The sequence below is a fragment of the Pterocles gutturalis genome, unplaced genomic scaffold, assembly GCF_000699245.1.
Source record: "Pterocles gutturalis isolate BGI_N339 unplaced genomic scaffold, ASM69924v1 scaffold38293, whole genome shotgun sequence".
Lineage (NCBI taxonomy): Eukaryota > Metazoa > Chordata > Aves > Pterocliformes > Pteroclidae > Pterocles > Pterocles gutturalis.
Window position 1 is genome coordinate 16,584 of NW_010124340.1, and position 24,124 is coordinate 40,707.

Genomic DNA, 24,124 nt, shown 5'->3' on the forward strand with positions numbered 1-24,124 from the left:
AAAAATAAAGCAACATAAACATGCAGGAGTTTGAGGATAGTTATCCCACTTTGCAAGAGCAAGTCCTGAATTTACAAGATTACACAAGAGAAATTGATTAATTTTAATTTCATAGTTGACCATGTACTGAAGAAGCTGAGTTAAACCAGGAGAACAAGGCATGAAAGAGGCTTTTAAAAATCATTCTCTCTCAGTAACTTGAAGCTTTAAACATGGCTCCAAGGAAGTATATTTCATTTTGTTTTTTGGTTTTGTGGGGTTTTTTTTTTGTTTTTTTTTTTTGACTAAACATAGATCTTTTAGGGAGGGAACCCCTTTTTGTCCAGGTAGGTCTCAGATTTAGAGATAGAAATGGATAGAAAGGTACTTAAAAATTCTGTTTTCTCACAAACTATTTTCTAAACTTGTGAAAAGCCTTTTCAAAATGATGCCAAAGGCATCATAGAAAGTGATTTCAGCCATCGTTAGCATTCATGTTTGTGTTAACTGGTCTGGTAACTGGCATCTTCACATTTCAGACAACCAGCAGCTTCCAGGCTCCGTTTTTGAGAACGAAAGCAGGGGAGGGTGCAGGAAGGACAGGCAGCATCTCTGATAGATGCGACTCAGTTTGGTCTGGACTCTGTGGGGTGATGGGGTGCCTCTGACCAGCATCCTGGTTCCTAACATCCTGCTGTTGGGTTTCTGCCTGCAGTTACCTGAAGGAGTTCCGCACGGAGCAGTGCCCTCTTTTCGTGCAGCACAAGTGCACTCAGCACCGGCCCTACACTTGCTTCCACTGGCACTTTGTCAACCAGCGTCGTCGCAGATCCATCCGCCGCCGGGATGGTACATTTAACTACAGCCCTGACATTTACTGTACCAAGTATGACGAGACCACAGGAATCTGCCCAGAAGGAGATGAGTAAGTAAAGGCTTCACCCTGCTTTTCAGGCATTAGGCTTTTGGGATCAGTCCAGGTGATGATTCCAGCCAGTTCTTGTAGAGATGGGGCAAGTCAGCAGTAAAGCAGCTTTGTAACATACGTAACATGAGAACAGATGTAGACGCTGTAATAGCAACCCATGTGCTCCAGGCCTGCTGCAGAGATGATACGGAGGCTGACTTAGATGGGAATTCAGCTCTTGCATCGTTCCCTCTCCTCATGAGCCTTGGCATCTTCAATTCACCGCTGGTGAATGAGCTCAGAAAGGCTCTGTTCCCATACATCCCTGACTATTAAATAGTAGCCCGTGCTCGCTAGTAGGGTAGCTTAGTTTTTAACAGCTTGCTGAAAGAGGAGGAGTGTTGTCCACTAGTTTGCCCCCTGAATTATCTATCGTAGTCTTTTAAAATCCTATCAGTTAGTTGCCAGTTTGTTTCATCTTCCCAAGCTTTTAAGAAGCCAGTAGGGAAATGACAGGTACCCAGAATGAGGCAACATGAGGAGGAGTTGGTTTTGTTAGGTCTTCTCTCCCTGTGGCTGCAGTAAGTTTAACTGGAGCAGAGATGAAAGTGTTTCTCCTGTGCATGTGGCAGACTCCAGCAATTAAAGGGTTAACCCAGGAATATAACTTTAGCCATGTGACAGATATGGAAGAATAAATAGTATAGCCAAACTGTGGTCAAATACAAGGGATGTTTTGTATAGAGATGTTATAGAAAGATGGAGTTTCAGTTCTGTTTCGACATGCCAGTGTAAACACACAGAAAAATGCTATTTATCAGGAAAACAATTTTTTTTTTTTCCAATCAAGTAAATATCTTGTGACTACAGCAGAATGGAATAATTGCCCAGCCTCTGAAGCCTCAGTTTCAATACTTTCTTCCTTGTTAGAAGAGAACTGGAAGGGACTGGAAATTGGATATTTGGGGGCTTTGGCTTCTAGATCACTCATTCATATCTGGCTCAAACTCAGTGGATGGAAACTGTTGCTATCTCAGAACTCTTTGCTGATTTGTGTTTTTAGCTTGATGCTGCAGTATCTAAACTTTACCTATTCCATCTTTCCATCTTGGGGTTTTTTTTTATTTCTCAGTGTAGATTGTTCTTTTTTTGCCTAAGAGGGGAAACAAAACATGAGTTGAAATGATAGTGTTACAATTCTCCTTGTCCTGTGCTCTGCATAAAAGATGCGTCTGGCTATAGATAGACTGTGGTAGCCCTGTAGGGGTACATCAGCAGGAAAAAGCACGAAGTCTGGATGGGCTGCTGAGGAAGTGGTATGTGCCATGGGATGTCCCTTCCGTCATGGCTAGTATATGAGAATGCCTTGACATGTCCTTGCTCTTTTCCAGATCCCCAGCAGTCACTAGATTAGAATAATAAGCTGCTGCTGGCCTAATAATCCAGTTGTCTTTGTGAGAGGGAAACTAGTGACAGGTTTAGGGGTTCTGTGTAGCTTTGGAAGGCACAGCATAAGAGAAGGGGCAGAGTTAGCAAAGGTATTGTCAACTGCAGCATCATGTATTGGCAATACATATTCTGGTAGTGTTGAATCCGTCACCTGTGCGACTAAACATTGTCTCTTCCTCTGTACCTCAGGTGCCCCTTCTTGCATAGAACTACTGGAGACACCGAGAGGAGGTATCACTTGCGCTACTACAAAACTGGAATCTGCATTCATGAGACAGACTCCAAGGGAAACTGCACAAAGAACGGAGTCCACTGCGCATTTGCTCATGGGCCCCATGACCTACGCTCTCCAGTGTATGACATCAGGTGGGTTGAGGTTGGGGCTCTGGATGAAAAGGGTAATTTCTGGACCCAGGTGAGAAGTCAGATGACCGAAAGACAGTGCTGCTTCAGTGTGAAATGCTTAGTGTTGGAGTAATGATGATATATCCCTCCCTTCCTCATAAGGCAAATCTACAAAATCTCCAGGGGGGATACTCAAAATGGGGGAAGGGAGGGAGCACACTTTAAACTAGTTGTGCTGTGGTTTCGAGTCTGATGGGGGGTAAAAATAGTGTATCTGGAATTCCCAGGGAGTGAAGAACAGGTATTGCAGTTGCTGTTCAACTAAAGACGTTCTGACAAAAAATGCACGAATGCAATGCACCCACTTAGGAATTGTTACCACGCTCCTGTGTGTCAGTTTTTATACACATTTATTTGTCTCTTCATCTGCTCTGTATGTTTATTTAAATCCATCCACGAAGGGAGCTTCAGGCGATGGAGGCTTTGCAGAATGGTCAGACTACTTCAGAAGGTGGCATAGAGGGTCAGTCTGCCGTCGCTGCTAGCCATGCTATGATAGAGAAAATACTCAGTGAGGAGCCAAGGTGGCAAGGTGAGTGTCACTTAGGCTCTGTGGGGGCTGGGAAAGTCTGGTGTTTGTGAAGTACTTGCTCCTGTCGAAAAATTCTGTACACTAAATGCAGATCATGGTCATCTCCCACTAACTGGTTGTTTCTTTTGCAGATACAACATATGTGTTGGGAAATTACAAGACAGAGCAATGTAAGAAACCCCCCCGCCTCTGTCGCCAGGGTTATGCCTGTCCCTACTACCACAATAGCAAAGACAGAAGAAGAAGCCCAAGAAAACACAAATACAGGTAGCGTGGTCCTGGATATTCTGTTTCCCAGCTGAGTGGTGAGGTGTAGTAGAAATCTGTAATGACGGATTTAGGATTTTGTCCAGTAGATAGTTTTTTAGTGTGTCTCCAAGGCCTGTGCTGACGGATGTGATGGACTGTTATTTCTGCCTAGGAGACAGGGTTACAAACTAAAGGAGTTCTGCTGTATATAGGAACCAGTATCTCTAATAAATTACTGTTGCCGAATCATATTACAACTCTGGTTTTATGGCAAACAGAACCTGTGTCTGGCTTCTCCGTACTGTATAAACTCCTCCTTTAGAAGGCAGTGCAGGTAAAAGAAAACAAAAGAATGTTTTAATCCCCATCTAGAAACAAACTCAGGCAGCAGTGTTTTCATGGTTAAAGGGTTCAGAATCATCAAGCTGCTTGCTGTGTGTGCCTGGTGATGGGGATTGTGAGGCACAGTGTGAGCAGTGCTGTAGCTCGACATGCATTCCCAACCAACTGCTAAAGACGCTGCTTTTGAGGCACCAGGGTGTTCTCGTCACTCAGCTGTCGCTGGATTTTTTCAGCATGCCGCATCTCCCTGAACGCGTTTCATCCAAGTTATAGGCCCTCATTTCCTCCAACACAACAGAGCTTTTGTTGTGCTCTCAGTGGGGCTTTTCCTTAGTTCCTTTTTGAAAAACATAAGAGCAGACCAGAAAGCCAGGAGAGAAAATACCATGGATGTCCTCACTTCCCTTCCCCACCCCCACCATTCACAGAAATTTTTGAATTGGCACTGAAATCCCATATTTAAAAAAGAAAACAAATAAAAACCAAAGGAACAGTAATCCCAACGCTTTCAGGAGAAACAGAAACACTAAGCCAGTCTTCAGGCAGGAGCTATATGCTTTCTGGCCCTGCCTGGGCCCTTTGGGGAGGGAAGAGGTGAAAGCTTCTCCCCTCCTGATCTCCCCTCACTTCTGTGTTGCTTTCCCCACCCCCAGCTGATGTGGCTGCCTTTCATGCAGGCGTCTGCTGCTGCTATCTGCTTCCCTCTGCTGTTGTTCGAGGGAATGGTTAAGAACATAAAGAGCAGGGGAAGTAGGTCACGGCAAAAATTCAGAACTGGGAAAAAGAACTGTTCTGGCTGTGAGAAAGAAAATGGACTTGCCTTTTCCCCAGTGACCTGACTCAGCCTCTTTTCCACATGGCCATACTATAACCCTGGAAACATACCGCTGTAAGGGTATTATGTGTTTTAGGATTAGCCAATTAACTTATTAGCTTTCTATGAATGTACAGTTCCAAAACAGAAACCAGACCCAGCATCTCTGACACTAATCACATCAGCTGCTAATATTGTTCTGTTGGTTCAGGTTGTATTCTGTTTCAGATGGAGAGTTAAGCCATGTTACTGTCATTAGGAAATTGGTAGAAGGGGAAAAAGATGCAATAGCAGCAGGGTGGGGGCTGGGGAAGCAGCAGCCAGCCAAACAGATTGTACAGCTGTGGGTGGGCAGCCAAACCTGCCTCCCCATTGAGGAAGCAAAGCTCAAAGCACACCTGTGAGTCTGATGCATCTCCTGCTACCTTATTGGCACAGATCTTCGCCGTGTCCCAGCGTGAAACATGGAGACGAGTGGGGAGATCCCAGTAAGTGTGAAAATGGAGACTCATGCCAATACTGCCACACTCGCACAGAACAGCAGTTCCATCCAGAGGTACGGTAACCTGCTCGCTCCATTTGGTAGCTGTCTAGAAAAGCGGAACCATTCCAGTCTTACGAAGTAAATCAGTGTGCCAGCTGGGAGAGCGTGTGGGCTGCTTGCCGTGTGGTCCTGGGGTACAGACTGCGTGTTGGAAGGAAGCTGAAATGCAGCTGCTTGACAGGGATGCCTTTTTGTTAGGTAGACCGTATGGGAGGAGGTAAAAAAAGTAGGGGACAACTCGAGTGTAAGAGCAGTCTCATGTACAGGGATCCTTTTGAAAGCACGGTGTGGGTTTGCAGGTGAGCCTAGAGCATCTGGTTCCTTGAGGAAAAATTCTTGGTTGATGATAATCGCACTAAACCATAGATAGCCACGAACTGGTGCTAAAAACCACCAAGCTCTTAGCTGTGAGCATGCCCAGGGCATTCCAGTATCCTTACAGAAAGTGTAATTAAGACCTTATTCTAGTCTGCTTCGTGTTACAGTGTTGAAAAGCTTTGTTGGGCCCGTATCGGCAAAGTAACCATTGTCACCGCCTGTCAAACTGGGGGGAAGGGGAATAATCCATTTCCTACAATCATTGTCAATGGTTTCTTATTTTCCTTGCAAACGTGGCTGTAACCTTCTGTGCTGTCACCTGTCAGCTGTTTCCTACCTTTTACCATTTGTAATATCCATGGAGCTTCCAGTGAGGCTCAGGGACTTTATGGCAAATGGTGGTCTCTGGGTGAGCTGATGTGTGATGGGGTGATCTTTGGGTGAGCGCTGGCTGTGATGGGTGTATTTTGTTGGTTCCATGACTGTGGTGGGTTTTCCTTTCTTTGAAGCAAAGTGCTGAAATGGTCGCCCTGAACTCTGCTGGACTTTATGCCTTCTGTCTGTGTTCCCTATCTTGCTGTTGAGTCTCTTCATAGTACTTTTGTACCTGGGCTGCTGGTCACTGTTTTTTCCTGTTCATGTCTGGGTTTTTTTTGTTCTTTTTTTTTTCCCATCCTTAGATCTACAAATCCACCAAGTGCAATGATATGCAGCAGTCTGGCAGCTGTCCCCGAGGACCCTTCTGTGCCTTTGCACACGTAGAACGTACGTGGGCTGCTTCTCTTGTCTTTCATGGATATTTGAGCTATAGAGAGCTTCTGGCCAAGATAGTTTAAAATATAGGGCTGCTAAACTAGAGCTTCTGTGGAGGATTTTAAAAAACAAAGTATTAACTTTGATAATTCCTATAAAACCATGCTAGTGTGGGAGGTGCTGGCAGAGCTGCAGGCAGTAGGTAGTCTGTAGGACTCAGCCCTTAGCGCTCACGTCAGTGTCTCTCCAAGTATCTCCCTCTGTTCCCCCTCCCTCAGTCCTCTGTGTGTCAGAGGACTGGATCAGAGAGAACTGCTTCTCTTCTGGATGTGGATGAACTGTACCTACCTGAATTGCAAAGTGTTGTATTTTGAAAACCTGAGGATAACATTGCTGATTATAGACAATGTATTGATCCATTAAAAAAAATAAATACTGTTTTACTATTTGTGAAGTTTTGCTTCAAGTTTAAATCTTTAAGTCAGGTTGGAGAAGAAAAATAAGCAGCTTTTATCTGCTTTTCCTCCAATCCTCTTTTCTCACTAGCTCCCTGATTTATAGGGCATTATTTCAGTCCTCACCTTCATCATCTGTAAACTAGGGATGCTGTTTTGGTAACGGGAGTTCTGTATTCACATGGGTACTAATATTCAGAGATAAATGTTTAGCTCCTGGTCCTGTGGCTGCTACTCAGTTTCTGCCCTCCAGTCTCGCTGTTGAATTTGCAGCAATTAGAGCAGGTTACTCAGAACTGTTATAGATCGGTTCTGATGCTGACTCGCTACACGGCCTTGAGCAAATCTCTTTGTTATTTGATTATCCTTTGTAAATGGTGGAATTAGTAATTGCTGCCTTTGTCAAGGAATGGTGAGAGTAAATTCCCTACAGGTTATGCAGTTCCTTTTATTGGAAGCCTTGTCGACAAGCAGTAATTATAGCTCGAGCTGTGGGCTCTAATGGCCCGAAACACAGTAGTGCAACTACACAGTATGATCCAGCAAGCTTAAAGGAGGATGAAGTCTTGATAAAGAAACAGTGTTTAGCTGACTCCCCTGTGTATAACATAGTATTTTTGTTTAGGAGATGCCTTATTCCTAACAAGATTACTGTACTTGATAACTATACTGCTTTAAAGGCAGAGTAACACTCTGTGGCACTTGGGTCATTCCAGCCCGGTTATTTCTTGTGCTGTCTTATGGAATTGTATCTTTTAGTCCTTTTTTAGTAAGGTGAACACTGAGGGCCTAATTCAGTTAAAATAACAGGAGTCCATTTATTATCTCCACTCTTAGCATGAGTTTTGCTGGTTGTTAGCAAGCAGTGTGTTGAAACCTGTACTTTAAAGATATTGCGATACAGGCGTAGTGTCTGTTATATAATTTTGTAAAGATGCTGAGTTGTGTTAGATGTCAGTGCTACAAGTCTACAGCATCTCTGCTTTACCCTCCAAGCCAATGAGACTTTCGTGTATGCCTTCCTATGTACATTACTTTGTTTTTGTTTGTACTGAGCACAGATGGAAACTTATCTCCCTCAGCTAATTATAATACACCCAATGTGCCTAGCAATGAAGGAAGCTCTGCTTAGTTCAAGTCAGCTAAATGAATAACGCACAATTCATGCAGGGAGGGTAATTCCGGAACAGTGTTAATGGACTAAAGAGCAGCACAGTGTACAAGTGATGACAGTAATAATGTAAGGAATATTAGATAAGCAGTAGTCATTTGCCAGATAAGGTTTCTCCTTGCTTCTGTACTTATAAGTAGGTGCTTGTGGAATGTTTCTTCTCTCAACAATATCTAGGTATTCTTGTTTCTAAACATCTTGTGCTCCATTGCAGTTGTACAGCTTTGAGTAACGTTCTGTGTGCCTTATTTCTTCCAGAGCCTGCACTCAGTGAAGATTTACAGCAATCCTCGGCTGTGTCTAGCCCAACACAGACAGGCCCTGTGATGTATATGCCGTCGGCAGCTGGCGATTCTGTTCCAGTCAGCCCTTCCAGTCCACATGCCCCAGACCTTAGCAATGTATGTAGCACCATGGGGAAGCCTTGTCCATATTTTAAAATCTGGGTTTGTCTGAGTCACTGTACTTCTGTCTCCCAAGAAGAGAAATCTTAAGTATCCAAAAGCCCAAAGGATGTGGCATTTTTCTTTTAGATCTCAGCTCCACACTTTTTAGAGGGATCTGTTTGTTTGGAACATACAGTTCAGTGGCTTTAATATTGTCCTCTCACCTATAAAATTCCTAAGCCTTCCTTTCTGTGCAGGGTTTGTTGGTGTACTTTCAGGAAAGTGGAATACATCCGCACATGAAGTCCAACTCCTTCCTGTCTGGAGGTCCATGTTGGACTTAGTTTCCAAGTGCTCTCGTTAAAGGCTGTGAGCCAATAACATCTAAAGTACATAACTACAGTCGAGTTTGTTTACATATGTAATCTCAGAGGCTTAGCCTGTGCATATTGTGTGTTGCATTATAGGATATCCTTGATTCCCTCCCTCTCCTACGTCTGGAGATAACTAAACTCTGGACCCTGTTTAAGTAAAGTCCCAGCTTGTTGTTAGTACTTCATTTTGGCTGTCCATACAAGAAGGGAGATCTTTAAATGCTGAACAGACACACACTGACAGATAAGGAGCCCATGGAATGCTAGGCCACTTCATTTTTGAGATATTTTTGGTTTCATTCGTTAAGTCTTTCCTGTTTGCACTACTGTTGATAAGGTGTGTAACCTTTTCAAATGGTTGTTTGAGGTTCTGAGAAGGTAAAATAACGTGAGTTTAACTCATTTGGAACTGGTCAGAATGAGGTGAACTCATTTAGGACCTCTGTTGTATCTTATTCCCCTTCTTTGAAAAGAAAAGCCAGTAGTTTGATTTTTATTGGTGCCAAAGCCAACCTAGCAGTTCATAGTTCTCCTGAATTTGACTGCAGCTAGAATTCCAAACAGATCATGAAAAATCTGGACATAATATTTTTCTCTCACTAAATAACCCTGTGGAAAGCAGTGAAAAACAAAACCCCTTCATCTTAGGAATGTATCATCTAAATTCTCTGAAAACTGCAGTGAAATTGAAGATACCTTCCACTTAATAGACCATTTAGGTCTTTTTTTATCTCGAGCTCTTAGTCTTTTAAATAGTCTTTCCTAATCCTTGGATATCTGCCAAATGGCAACACATGTCTTTCTGTGACTTCATCACTCCACGGGGCATCTGCATGTAGCTTGCAAACAAATATGGTTTTGCTGGGGATCATTTTACGTGATGAATTAATCAGAGAAAAAGGTCCCTCTAGCAGCCAGCCTCACGTGGCCTGTTCTGTTTTGTATTTGTACTGTAGGTGTGGAATAAATCAGGAACTCTGCCAACTAGCCCCACCTCCACCACAGTGAGTAGTATCTTTGCGACTGTAGGGAAGCGTGGACAGCAGAATGTCTGTATAAAAATAAAATCAAAACATTCTAGGATGTTCCTTTCTAATGCCAGCCCAGACTGTGCCACTTTTGAATCTGTGGTAGCAGTAGCTGTGTAAATGTTGTCTGAAGCAGTCACACTTGCCAATGCAGGCAGATAATTTCTTGTCCCAGAGAAATGGGATATCCCTGTTGATCCAGGTAGGCGCTTTCTCTAAAACTTCTCTTAATCTCCCTTGCTGCTGTCTGTGGCTTCATCTACAGTGCAAAACTAGCATTGTTGCATGTGGTTGTGACCCTGGTATTAGTCCAAAGAATGGAACTGTTGGAAATCCTTGGGTTTTTTAATGCAGCTCTTGATACTTGGCTTGTGCCTGCATTAAAACTTTCAGATTTCCAACTGGAAAGCAAAAGAGACAGTGTTACATGTAGCTCAGATATGCTTGGTTGTTCTGACTGCCATAGCACCTTCCCAGGTTTCACGCTCCTGCTCAGAGTGCAGACAGGGTCCACTGTAGCCTGAGGAAAGTGAAGAGAGTTTTGATCAGGTTTGGAAACTTGATCAGTCGTGGTTTTTGAGGCTCAGAAAGAATAAATGTCACTAGAGCTGTAGGCTGGTTGTTATAAGACTGCACTCCAGTACAATGGCAGTAAAATCATGATTGTGGGACTGTATAAATCCAGTATCTACTGGAGCTTCTTCCTGGTTTTTAATTACTGTTCCCTGGAAGCTTGTATGCTTGTGTTGACTGTCAGTATAATCGATGCACAAACAGTGAAGTGAATGAGCTCTTCCGTGGGATGTCTCTCCTCTTTGAGTCATTGCTACTGGCTGGCTGTGCTCCTGACACTTGTTCCTTCTGTTAGATTCTTTGTAGGAACAGCAGTCTCGGAAGCCCATCTAATATATGTGGGTCTCCTCCTGGTGCCATTGGAAAGCCACACAACTTGGAGACCATTGGTTTTCCTCCAGACTCAGTAACAGCAGCCGGCAGCTACAAGAAAGCACCAGGGTTTGAGCGAGAAGATCAGGTGGGGGCCGAGTATTTGAAGAGTTTCAAATGCCAGGTTAGTAGGGAATATTGGGTGGAAGAGTAGGGGGGATGAGGAAGAATGAGAAATTGCCCAGTCTAGCTTAAATGTATTTTTATTTTTCAGTTAATAAAAATGAGAAAGCACTATTCTCATTCACAGTTCTCAGATCCTTGCTGCTGCTTTCAGCCTCCCTTCCAGTCTCTTCCATCTTGCATCTGTTCTTGTCTGCCTAGCTGCCATCGCACACTCAGTTTGTAGAAGTCGAGCTGCTGCTTGTTTTCCTGATCCCCCACAACTTCTGTCCTGTGTTGACCCTGGGTAGCTTCCCACACATCACTTCTTGCTCTTTTTTTCCACCCATACTTAGGTCCTTGCCAAGAGTTGCTGTTTCTTTTGCTGTATTGTCTCAGGGAAACTCATCCTTCCTTCTCTGTGCTCACTCCGAACTCTTACTTTGATCTCCATGACTTGGTTTGTCTTCCGTTTTCACCATTTATTTCTCCGATGTATTGAAAACGTCGTGTTAGTTGTCCCTTGCTTCTCTGGCTGTATCATTCTGATCCTTGACTCTCTCCTGTGGCTTCTGTATGACATTTGAATTCCTCATTCTCATTTGAAGAACCCTCTGCAGCCTCACCGATCCCACATCTCTAATGACATTCCCTCTTACCCCTTTTGGATATCCCAGTCTTGCCTTCTGCTCCCTCAGTCCTCTCCATCTTGGTGTCATGCCCTGTTCAGACTGCTCCCTAAGCCTACAACGGCCTCTTCCATCTCTTCTGCCACACATGAGCTTTTCCACAGTCAACTTCTTATTGTGAATTTCCATTTTTGATGTTACAATTAATAGTTTCTCTGCACCATCCCTTCCGAGTCAGCTGAGTCCAACTGAGCTTGTGTCTCAGTTCTTACTCCTCGCTGGGTTTGTATATGTAATAGGACAATGTCTCAATTTAGGGGAAGGAATAACTACTTTTATGAAGAGGTGCCTGCAAGAATATTTCCTACAAGTTTGTTTTTTGGGGTTTTTTTTGTTTGGTTTGTTTTGTTTTTGTTTTTTAAATAATAAAAATACTTAGTCTATGCTGCTTGAAAACAGAGATGACCAGAAATGCTGCTTTCAGTCTGTCTACATTTAAACTCTTGTCTGTAATATTAAAGAAGCTAGCCTTAATCAGCCTGTACTGCCGTGTTAATATTGCACTGCTGAGAGAAAACAGTGGAAATATCCCGTTCAGACAAGATCTTGCATAAAGTAGTTGGATTTAGAAGCAGACTCTGTGGATTTGCTTTATTTGTTTTTACAACTTTGGGAAAATATGACTGAACCTTGCAGTTGGACCAGTCTTGAACACTGTTTAGACTAATTAAAATGATTTAGTGACAAATACAGATTAAGCTGTATGCATGTATGCTTTCTTATAAATGCTTTCACTGTCTTACTTCATGGGGATGTGGCTTAGGGAATTTCAAACCGGAGCAACATGTCTTTGGGGGTGAAGAGCAGACCATGCTGTGATCCTGGCACTTCTTGCAGGCACAGCAGCTTGTAGCAGTTGTTTAGAAACAAAAGAAGAAACATGTGCTCGTTCTCTGGTGCCTCTGCTGCGAAGGAGGAGTGAGCCCAAAGCTGAAGGACCGAGAGAACCCCTGTTTCCTGCCAGCAGAGGCAGGGTGCCAGGGAGGCCCTGCTTTGGAGAAAATGAGCAGGAGGCTAAGCCAAGGAGAAAAGGGATGGAGCATGAATAGGACTTTTAAAAGCAGGGCAGAGGATGAACATTTATGTCTGAAGTCCTGGCTGTGCTACAAAGATACTGTATTCAGGTAGCTTCTTAATCATGTGGCTTTAATTAAGCAAAAACCTGTGTTAAATGACTGCAACAAATAGCTATTAATATATAGGTGGAAGGAATCACAGTTGCCTTATGCTAGGCTTCTACAGACAAAATTAGGTGTCTCATTAGTGTCTTGATTTAATTTTATTTTAATCTATAATTACTTTACTTTTTAAAATCCTCTCTAATTCCCTTTGGCTGCAGTGGGCACCAGAGATTCGCATACACCTTGTAAATTAGACCAATAACTAGACATTTAATTTTGTTCACTGATATTTGAAAACTTAAGAGACACTCTGGCTCCGCTCTGCAATAGGCTTGACATTTTCCCTCTGTAGAATTAGTACAAATAGTTTCTATCTTATTAGAATGAAAAATGCACCTTCTGTATTAAAAGGTTCCACATAGTTTGTGGTAAGGCTGAGCCAGCAGTTAAAGCTAAAAATATTTTTCCTGAGTCCCAAAAGATTTAGCAAGCTGGAAAAATGCTGGCTGCACTGGAAGGGCTTGAGTGCCACAACCGGGAGTTGTTCCTGACACACAGTACAGTAGGTTTGTTCCATGCTGGCCAGAAAACATTCAGTTTCACTCCTGATTTATGTCCCCTGTTTTCTTCCCTGACTGCAACAGAGCAAGCTGGAGAATTTCAGCCTGCCCTTTGCATTTCTGTCTTGACGTGTGCCCTTTTTAATGTTATTCAGAGCTAAAGGAGACTGGCTTAGTGGTGACAGTCTGTTTGCTCTGGTTTTCACTCGTGTTATGTGAATTCAAGGCAGTGGGAATTGGGACTAGCTTAGCAATGTGGTCGCTTTTTCTCCTCCTTAAAGAAAAAAAACAAAAACCTTCCAGTAAGACTTAACTGCACCAGAGCCACGAGCTACATTGGCAGGAAGCCTCTGGGGCAGGGGAGGGGCACGGCTGCCTATGTGCTTTCCCTTTAGCTGCTGACATCTGTTGATAACACATCTTGTGTTCAGATGAGTGTCAAACAGGGGAGGGATGTGTTGAATAATCTAGCAGGCGTGTTATCAGACACACACAGATGTGCTAACGTAACGCATCCGTGGCACACAAAGGAAAACAAGCCTGGGATCGGTTCAGCGGTAGTTTTGCTGTATGTAAACACGCTGTATGTCATTCAGGGAAGCGTGAGAGATGGTACCCACCGCAGAAGAATCTTTGCATCTATATTTCAGCTGCCTGTTTGCCAGACTTTGACCTCCCCATCTGCCCACAGGCATACAGCTGAGCAGAGAAAATGATTTAATTAAGTAAAACCAAGGGATGAATTCTTCCGCTGCTCTTTCGCCTGTCTGGTTATGTCATCCCTCTCCAGCAATCGCGTATCTTTTCCATAAGACTGTTTAAGCCAAAAAGTCAAGGCCTATCACATCAGGTCAGCGTGGCGTCTCGGGCGCTGCTGTTGTACGTCGCCTCTGAACCTCCTCTGCAGAGATGGTGACTTCCTGCATTTGCAATAAAAATGATTGAGCGTACTTTCTGCCTGGAATATGTCTCTGATTCAGACTGGGTGGGTTTGAGAGCGAGTAAACAAGCAGCCCTGACTCTCAGCACTTTTTGCTCTTTCTCTGTGCCCGGCGGGTGCAATTGATCTCCTTCTGCCTTAGGCATGTAGCGGCATGGGAGGAACAGAGCAAGCCTGCGGAACAGACCATTACCCACTGACAGGCTCAAGAGGCGGCTTCCTGCCCAGCTCTGGTTATGGTAGCTCAGAACTGACTGATGTTGTGAGGCAAGAGGGTTGATAACCCCTTAAGGATACAGTACTGGAAGGTCCTTAAGATGATTTTTTTAGGCTGGATAGTGGAATTCTAAGTGTATGTTGCCATTCATGAGTTTTGTAATTCCAGATGGCCTTGACCTCACTTATGTTTTACAGCTTTGAGCTTTATATGTTAATGGATGGGGGAAGGATTTTTTTACAAATCAGTTTTGATTATGTTAGTTCTCACTTTATTGTTACTTTGCAATCCTAGCTGGGAGCTAGAAAAGTTTAAAGGGAAACATAATCTACATACTTCATTTTCCCAAAGCTGGAAAATGTTTACATAATTTAAAAATATAATGTGCTTCCCACCATTTCTGTCTCTTTTTTATATCTAGTAGGGCTGATGAGTTATTTGTAGCAAAACAAAAAAATTTTTGATTTTGTTCCTTAAGATGTCCTTTGTGCTACCAGAGGACTACTAGCAGCATTGATGGCAAATGTAATTGTGACAAGTCTGCATAACTCTAGGGGTGAGCTCTTGGTATAGAAAACAAATCACTTTGAATGTTTTTGGTTTGCTGTGCTTTCTCACTCTCTGAATTCTCTAGTGCTCAGAGCAGGCTGTAAGAGAGGAGGGGACTGTGTTTCCCATGGCCTCTCCAAAGCCAGCAGTTGGCCATTTTTAATTTTGCTGCTAATCCCTCTGCTTATCTTTTGTTCTGTTTCTGTACTGCAGCAAGCAAAAATGAAGTCCCACTCACTGGAACACAGGAGCCAGGAGCAACCGTTGTTACAGCCCAAACAGGTACGGTACTGCTAGCAGGGCTCTGAGCCAAATTCAGTGCTCGCACCGCCACAGACAAGGACATGAGAAATCCCTGTGGATCCAGACAGCTCTGCAGGGAGTAAATGACAGTCCAGACACCATTAGGGATGCGCAGCTTGAGGGATTACTTTATGAAGATGGGATGATTTGCTGGAGCGGTTATTTGTGAATGGCTAGACCTGTGTGAATTCAGGATAGATTCATAAGCCTGGAGCATTCTGGAGAGAGTCTACAAATTACAGAAAATTGGGCTGGGGATCTCTGGAGTCATCTAAGTTCAAGGATTTGGCAAAGAGAATTTAATATCAGATTCGAAGTCGTGTGCTGAACTAAGTCTGAGTGAGTAATTGTGTGACCCATCCCTATGATTGCATCCAACCTGTGGGTCACAGGAGTTAATTCAGGCACAGCCTGAAGGATGTTTGTTATACTGGGGGCGGGGTGGGGAGAAGAACAGTCGGCAGAAATTAAAGAAAAGCTGTTAATCTCTCCCCAGCCCCCAGCCCAGTAGTAGCACCAGCCATCTGTCAGGTTGGAAGCAGGCAGGAACAGGTTTGCTGCTGATCTTTGGCTCATCCTGCATGTTTCTGAAGGGATTCTCCTATCGAGATGTTTTATTTCCTACCTGTTTGCCTTTTAAAACTCTTGTTTCAGGACATACTGGGTATTCTCCCAGTGGGAAGCCCACTGACATCCAGCATCTCCTCTAGTATCACCTCCAGTCTGGCTGCAACGCCACCAAGCCCTGCCGGCACCAGCAGCATACCAGGCATGAATGCCAATGCCCTTCCTTTCTACCCAACCAGTGACACCGTTGAGTCTGTCATAGGTAACTTTGCCTTTTTTGCTTACGCTAATAGGGCTTCCTCAGATGTGGATCACCAGGTATGAGAACTGGAATAGCGTGGGTGTTGCAGTGAACTCCAATTTTTCATCTCTGTCAGTGTTGGCAGACTCCTGAAGCTGTAAGCTTTTTCTGTGACTGTGACACATCTGTTTTCTGCAGGTCATTACGGATGAAATTCACCCATGGGACCAACAGAAGGCCTCTGAGCCACTTATTCCAAATGTCAGATGGTGTAAAGGGCCTTAGTTTTAGGTCTGTCAAAGTGAAAAAGAGGTCTTGGACTAGGCAGGAAATCAGAGGGGCATTTTCCACAGCTACAACCCCTTACATTCTAAATGACAATTTTATAGCGAGGGCTGCCACCAGGTAGATTGCAAGGACTTGCCCTTCATAGAGTGTGGGACAGAGGCTGTAAGAAAAGGGAGAACAGGAGAGTCCAGAGGGTAGAATCGCTCCTTTTAGATAGGTACAGGTGTTTTGGACACCTGGTTGTGTTTTTTATCTACTGTTTCTGAGGTGATCTCACTAATTTATTAAAATAATAATAGAAATGAGTGGGCACGTGTGGGATGGAATTATATTGATCATGATTAGTGATGAGGCATGTTCAAATAGATGTAATACTTGTAGGCATTCATAAGCTTTCTTTATTAACCTCAGAGATGATTTTCAAGTGTTCCCTTGTATTTCTTAGTGGCTCTTCAGCAAAGCAGGGACAAAGCACAAGCCAGACCCAGACATGTCGTAAGCCAGTGTTATTGCGTATTATGGACAGACTTGAAAGAGCAGTTTGGGGAAGACTTATGGGAACTGCTGTTATTTCATCAAATTTTTGATTTTGTTTAACATTTGGGAATACTTTGAGACAAAAAGAAATCAGATCAGGCAAAAGAACCTGAACTGAAAAGCTGCCCATGGCAGTTCTGCCAAACCACTTGAGAACAGCGTTGCACAGGGCGGAGAGTAGGGCTGTGCAGGCTGACAAATAGAGAGCGAAGGCTCCTCTGCATGTAGGCTCTTTGGGCCATCCTATCTCTTGAAGTTGTTGGTCCTTTATAACATAATTGGTACCTCTGTGTCTGGCAGAGTCTGCCTTGGATGACCTGGACCTGAATGAATTCGGAGTGGCTGCCCTGGAGAAGACATTTGACAGCAGCACAGTGCCCCACACGAGTGGCATCATGATAGGTACATGAAAGCAACAGAGCTTTCTTTATCTTCTGCCAAGCAGTGTTGCCCAGTCACCTCAGTGGAGCCAGCCCAACAAAGCTCTAAAACCAGTCCCAAAGTAACATTGGTTAAAACAGCAATTATAACAAACTCTGGCAACCGCTGAGCATCTTTGAAGTGAAAGCTTGCCCTTATTGACTAGCAGAGCTGAGTTCTTGCCATTGGGCCCAGGTGTCTTTGGGATGTTTTGTGAGACTGAATGGGACTTGCTTGAATTTTTTTTTTTTTTTTAAGTGTGTAAATAGAGTCTGGAAGGCATCTGATACCTTTAAAAACAGACCAAAGCACAGTGATTTGTATCTTAAGCAGAACACTTTCCCTCGCAGTAACAGGAAACTCACTGACCCGGTAATGCTATCTGTCTGTCACAGAGTGTCGTCATGGTCTGCTGGTTTGACTCCTGTAATGTCTGTCTCATTTTAATACACGGAGGTAGGCTAAGGCCTCTTCTACCTGCCTCTAATGAGCATCCAGGGAAAAATGAAATGTCTCGTAGCTTTTTGGAAGGGGTTGTAGTTCCTGGGTACCTTTGCTGTGTAAGACAGGTTTTGGATGAGGGCTAACCTTGGTGGTCTTCCTGGAGCTGTATTGAGGAAGGGACCTGTGGAAGGAACCCTAAAGAATGTTGCTTCCACTTCCCTCCCAAAGATAAGAGCCTGGTCAGGGAGTTTGCTGTGCGTGTCTGCTGATAGCCCTGCTTCTCCTGCTGCACATCTGCAGTGGGTTAGAGATCCTCCACGCTGCCTTTCCCTCTGTTCCCATCAGGTCTGGGTGTTACCTGCTGAGCTTCTGAGAAAGGAGATCAGGAGAGAGTGGGGAGCAGGGCTGAGATCTCCCTGGATCTGTGCGTGGCAGACAGAGTGACCCTTGTGTAAGGGAATGTGATGTCTTTGGAGAGTGGGCTTTTGGTTATTTGTGGTTTTTGTTACTGATAGATCCAGGCACTCAAGTATCTAGTATTTAATCTAAAATGACTAAAGCTAGTCACTGATTTTTAGTGGTTAAGATCATGACCTGACCCAGCATGATAGTCTTCTCACTACAGGTTGTTTGGCAGTATTAGAAGCAGAGGCACGTGTTTTAGAAGAGAATTTTTCATTACAAATGAAATACCAGATACCAAATTGATCTTCTCTGGACAGACAGGGACTGAACTCTGCTCAGAAAACCTTTTGTTGCTGCGGGCAATGAACAAGTAGTGCATTGAACTCTGGAGGGTCTTAACCTACGTGGTTCATGGGACAGCAGCTTCAGTGCCCTTCTTAAAGGCTGCGAGGGGAATGAAACGTGATGAGAAATGGAGGGAATCCCGCGGGGCTTAGGAAGGAGAGAGGGAAGCTAACGCCTTCTGCTCTGAACTCCTGCACTGTGCTCTGGCCCATACTTTGTGATCATACACAGCCATCCTCTCTGTGTGTTCTTTGTCCAGGTGGGAGTTTGCTGCAAAGTTCTGCTCCTGTAAATATCCCCGGCTCCCTCGGAAGCTCTGCCTCCTTTCACTCTGCCTCTCCTTCTCCACCGGTCAGCCTCTCATCGCATTTCCTCCATCAGCCCCAGGGACACTTAAGCCAATCAGAAAACACGTTCCTGGGGACATCAGCTTCTCATGGATCATTAGGTAAATGCACAGTGTGTGTGTCCCATGTACATGCCTGTCTGTGCCATGTAAGTATTTTCTTTTAAGTTAGCTTTAATTTTAATGTATTATTATTTCACTGCTGCCATGTGTATCTCTTCTTCCCATGAGAACAGCAACAGTATGAGAAGCTGCTTTACCAAAAATAAGCTGATACCTTATGAACCAGGGAGCAATTCCCACTACTTTCCGTGTTTCTAGGCTGAGAAAGAGACAGATAGGCTAAGTGACTTGCTCTGATGATGCCTTTCAAAGAGCTATGCCTTCTCCTGCCGAGACTTCACTTTACGTAAAACTCAGAGTTGGGTCCTCAGCTTTGGTTAGTTAAGGTAAGGTGGGGACTGCAGTTTGCCCTGGGGACTGCATGTAGGTCAGATTGGCTTCTGGGAGCTCTGGAGCAGACCTGCATCATTGTACTTTTTTTCTCCTGTTTGGCACTCTCCATGCAGTTCTGCAGTATGGGCTTTGCAAAAAGTTACTGTTCCAGCTTTGTCCCCTTTGTTCCTTTTTTTTAATCCCTCTTCAGGATCTGTTTCCTGTATGAGGGACTGTGAAGGGATGAGAAATTGCTTTGTATAAGGCAGAACTGGGAATTGAGGGGACAGATCTATTTCATTATCAAGATGCAGGGTTACCTTGAGAAATAAAACTGTTTGATGGGCTCAAGGCTACAGTGACACTGTCTCTGCTGATTTTGGTTAGTAACAGTAAATATCAGTTCTCTCTATTGATACTAGACATAAAAGCTTCTTCAAATTTGAGATACACTTTAGTCTTTAATATTCCACTTAACCCAATGAAATGATTACATGCTTTTCTAAGCTATTTGTGCATGGATTTATCTGTGTCACTGCATCCCTTGTTTGCATGGGCCAAAACCATGCTTCTGTGCCTTGCGATTGCTGTTTGTTCGGCTTTAACAGCTTTTACAATTGCCGTAATAAGAAAAGAGACATCTGAGGGTATGTCTGCTATTAATTAGTGCTGAGGCTGGCTGTTCATCCCAATTTCAGTAAGAAAAGGAAAATCTGCTGATAAGGTCTGCTTTTAATTTCAGAAGAAACAAGCTAAGCAGTTATATTTGTATTTACTGTGTAGTTATACAAACAAAAGCCCCAAAGAAATCCAAGAAATTGACAAATGCATTTAAATATTTGATTTTTAAGAAAAAAGTTATATCTTTTCCTGTAATAAAACCATTTTCACTGAGGTTTTGATAACTATCTAGTTAACCTAGCAGTTGGGAATCTGGAATTTGTCTGTGCTGTGTGGCTTGCTGAATGCACATAAGTTGGTGTGTGCGGTGTGTGTAGTTACTGCTTATTTGTATTGCAATTAAGTTAAAAATACCTAGTCCTGGGCTAGTTCCCACTGTGCTAGATGCAAAATGTGCAGAGAAGGCATTCCGCAAAGGGGCTTGCTAGTTAAAATGCAAAATGAGAACAGCAGGTAGAGAGAGTAAAAAGAAACGACGAGAGAAGTTTGGTCAGCATTACAGCAGAATTCATGGCTTGCCAGCATCCTGCTTGGTGCTAGATTCCCTTTGAAGAGAACTAGAGCTTTAAAAGCAAAATGTGAATTCAGGTTGCATTAAAACTTCTTGCTCTCAAGCGAGCATGCTTCAGAGTAGCTGAAATAGAGCTGTGGTAAGTGGCCTGAGCCAGTGAAGAGCCCTTGTTGCTCTGACAAATGACTTGTTAATGCACCTAAGCCCTTCCTGAAGAAAAGTTCCTATTTTTCAGCTGCTTTTTTTTTAGCTGTTTGTGTCTTGGCTGGCACTAAATGGGAAGTTAGTGGTGTTGGGTTAGCCCTCAGCTCCAGGGCTTACTTGCAGACACAGTTCAGATGCTGTAAGGTTGGAGTTGTCAAATGCAGCTGGATGTAGGAATGTCCGCACCCAGTGATGGGCACCACTAAAGGGCTCCTACTCATCTGTGTGCCTAAGAGTCCGTGTCACTCAGTAGCTCTGTCTCAGTATGAGCTTCTCCTGCTAGTTCTCCCCTGAGTGTAAAGAGTGAATGCTTATTATAAGTAAAATTTTTTTTTTAGTTGAAGGAGTACAAACCTTGGAGTCTGTGGAAAAATAGCCAGTTTTGTTTACAACGTGTTTTCTGCTGCTTTGTCTCCTAACTCTTCAAGTTCTTCCTGAAAATAAAAATTATTTGAATGAGCTAAAATAGGGAAGTGGTTGGTTAGTCTTCTCTGGTGCCAATCACTAGCTTTATGCTAGAACTCTGCAGGGGATGGAGCTGATGTATATACTGGTGCCTCCACTTGTTTATAAACACTGTTTTCCAGTTAGTGCTGGTTCTTGCTTGTGCAAACAGTATAGACATTGGTGCATTTTAGTCTCACTGTTTGGGAAGTGAGACTCCTCTAAGCACCAAGCTGAGGAGACAAAACCAGAAGTTTTCTTAGGGAAGCAGCCCCTGGGCTGGCGGTGTGAGCCAGTCTGTTTGCCAGCGCTGGTGGCTGTGCTGCACAGAGAAGTGGGAAGGTTGTGAGCACTTCAGAGGAGAAAGGAGATTCAAGCTGGTAGTCAGCTCTGCTGTAAAACAGATGCTTCTTAAAACAGCCTGGTTCAAAAGCTGCCTCCACTCAGTTTCTTGAGTCCTCCCAGTGTTATTAAAGATGAGACCTAATGGTGTGAAACTTCTATAAAATCCCTCTGACAGACTCCTGGGTCCTGGGGGTGAAAGTAATTCTTAAGGTGATCTTCTCTTTCCTGTGTGCACATTTTTGAATCCTGGATTTCACAGGGGTAGGGAGGAAATGGGGAGATTGCCAGCACCTGTGACATAACCCTCTCTATTTCCCTGTGAAACAGGTTTAAATGGGATGAACAGCAGCATATGGGAACACTTTGCTTCGGGGAGTTTTTCGCCCAGTACCTCACCTGCATTTCTGTCAGGTCCAGGTGCTGCGGAGCTGGCACGGCTACGACAAGAACTGGATGAAGCCAACGGCACAATAAAGCAGTGGGAAGAGTCTTGGAAACAAGCCAAACAGGTACCTGGGCAACTCCTGGGAGGAGGTATTAGGGAGTGTAAAAGAGTAGGAGAAAAAAAAGGAGCTTTCCAGACATTGAGGTGATGGGAAGAGCTGTGGGTTTTACAGATCTCTTAAGCATTCTTATACTTTCTTTTCCCTGGGAAAGAGGGACTGAGTCACTGTGCTTGATGTGTTCAGATGCTGGAAGCACAAGGCCAGGTGTCATAACGGATGCACTGAAGTGCTTGACAGTCTCTTAGACCTGCCAGTTGACTTAGATCCGTGACAATTTGCCTGTATGCAAAGTTCATCTTCTTAACGGTGTGAGCCAAATATGTAGAACCACAGCCCAAGCACATGGGGTATCGGGAATGAGCAGTGCTTTGAAGCGAAGTTCCAAGTATGTTTCAGAATTTGGGAACAGGGCAGATTGGACAGAACATGCTCCTGCTGAGAGTGTATGGAAATGGATATCTTTGCCTGGGATTCTCTCTTGGTGGCTGACCAAGTTTTCAGACTGCTTCTTTTCCCCTCTCTGTTGGAACTTGTAGGCTTGTGATGCTTGGAAAAAGGAGGCAGAGGAAGCAAATGATCGCGCCAACACAGCTAACATGGAGTGTGAACTGGCCCGGGAGCAGAGGGAAGCCTTGGAGCTGCAAGTGAAGAAACTGCAGGAGGAGCTGGAGAGGATCCACACAGGCCAGGACCCTCAGTTCCTGCGCTCCTTTTCTGACCTGGAAGCGCTCTCGCTCTCTTCGCTTTATACCCTCCAGAAGCAGCTGCGGGCAAACCTGGAGAAAGTTGATAAGGTGAGTGCCAGGGATTTGCAGGGCAGGGCCTTGCTCTCTCTGCTCCTACAGATCGCAGCTTTTTTGCCTTTTCTTTAATGCAGCCAGAAATCAGAAGCCTATCAAAGCAATTCCATGTGGATGTAGCCAAAGTGAGTTTTAGCCAGCTTACAGGAAAATACCTACATCGTTTTTGTGCCTAAAGTAGAGTTTTAAGTCAAGCAGGGTTGCTCTGGTGATCCTAAAGGTCCTAAAAGACATCACGCTGTGCTGCTTTGCTTTTGCTTCAGAAGATGAACGGGTGGACAGCTGCAAGTCCTGCCCCTGCTGCCTCCTTGCTGTTCCCCAGCCTGCGTAGCACAGGATGGGAGGGAGCCCTGTTGCTTTGTGACTGATGCTAATGTTTCGCCCTGTCCCCCTTTCTTGCAGGCGGTATTTCAGATGCAGTCAGTGAAATGCCTTAAGTGTCAGGAGGAGAACCGGGTGGTGTTACCGTGCCAACACGCAGTGCTGTGTGAAACGTGCGCCGAGGAGGGCGAGTGCCCCATCTGCCATCCCAACAGGCCCCACTCTCTCCAGTCGTGACCTTCCAAGGACACTTGTTCTAATCATATCGTATAGAACTTTTTAACTTTATACATACGTACATATATATGTATGTGTACATATATATATGTATGTGTATATATATATGTATATGTGTGTGTATGTGCAGGTTTGTGTATGTGTATATATATATGCACGCACACGCACATACACACATAAGACAAAAATTAGTTGCAGAGCACTTTTTAATATTTTACATCCCGTATCTAAACTGCCCCTCACCCGTGCCCCACTAATTCTAACTCTTGAGGAACTTTGAGAGCTGTTTTTAATACAGATCAAAGGGCCATTTGCAAAGAGTCTGTGTTTCTCCTCTTTTCTATTTAGGTGATAACAAATTTTTGACTATTTCCAGAAGGATTTAGAGTGGGCAAGAGGGGCTTCCATGTGCTTTCCAGAGGAAGAGTTGAGATCATGGGGAGGATCAAGGTGGATTAAAATGACTCATTCATGTCTTCGGTCTCCCTGCTCTTTCGCTGACCCAGCTTGGTTAAAGCCGTCCTCCCTGATGGAAGCTCTGCTGGGTGCCTGCCTGGTGCACCTCACGTTGCCGATCTCTGAATGTGCAGGAACTTTGTCTGTCATTTAATCAGCAAAGTTCGCTTTTTAAATTTTTTTTACACTCTTTGTATATTTGTATGAAAAGAAAAAAAAAAATGGGGGGGGTGGGAATAAAAGTATTGGACCTTGAGCAAGCCAGTCCCTAAAATTCAGTGACTAGTGTTCATTGCTGATGCAGCTAACGTGTTCCAGGTCTGAGCAGCCTTGGAAGTATTGCCCTTGTGTCAGCTAAAGCCCTTTATCAAAGGAATATGGATGCACAGGTCTCCAGGCACCCCTTTGTCTAGAGACTTTTTACTGTTTCAGACCAGATTAATTTTCTTTTAGCCACAG

At 44.0% G+C, this 24,124-nt stretch overlaps 1 protein-coding gene across 1 annotated transcript; it reads left to right on the forward strand.

Annotated features, from left to right (window-relative positions):
* Positions 1-694: 694 nt before the first annotated feature.
* UNK (unkempt family zinc finger) lies at positions 695-23,478 on the forward strand (the record flags this gene model as incomplete). The annotated part of the gene is made up of 16 exons (XM_010078232.1): positions 695-904; positions 2,525-2,701; positions 3,142-3,272; positions 3,404-3,539; positions 5,116-5,233; positions 6,220-6,304; positions 8,177-8,319; positions 9,635-9,682; positions 10,575-10,775; positions 15,043-15,111; positions 15,787-15,961; positions 17,066-17,167; positions 18,639-18,827; positions 21,673-21,854; positions 22,388-22,645; positions 23,054-23,478. Coding segments are annotated over 16 exons (2,380 nt in total), but the record flags the coding sequence as incomplete, so codon positions are not given.
* Positions 23,479-24,124: the final 646 nt, after the last annotated feature.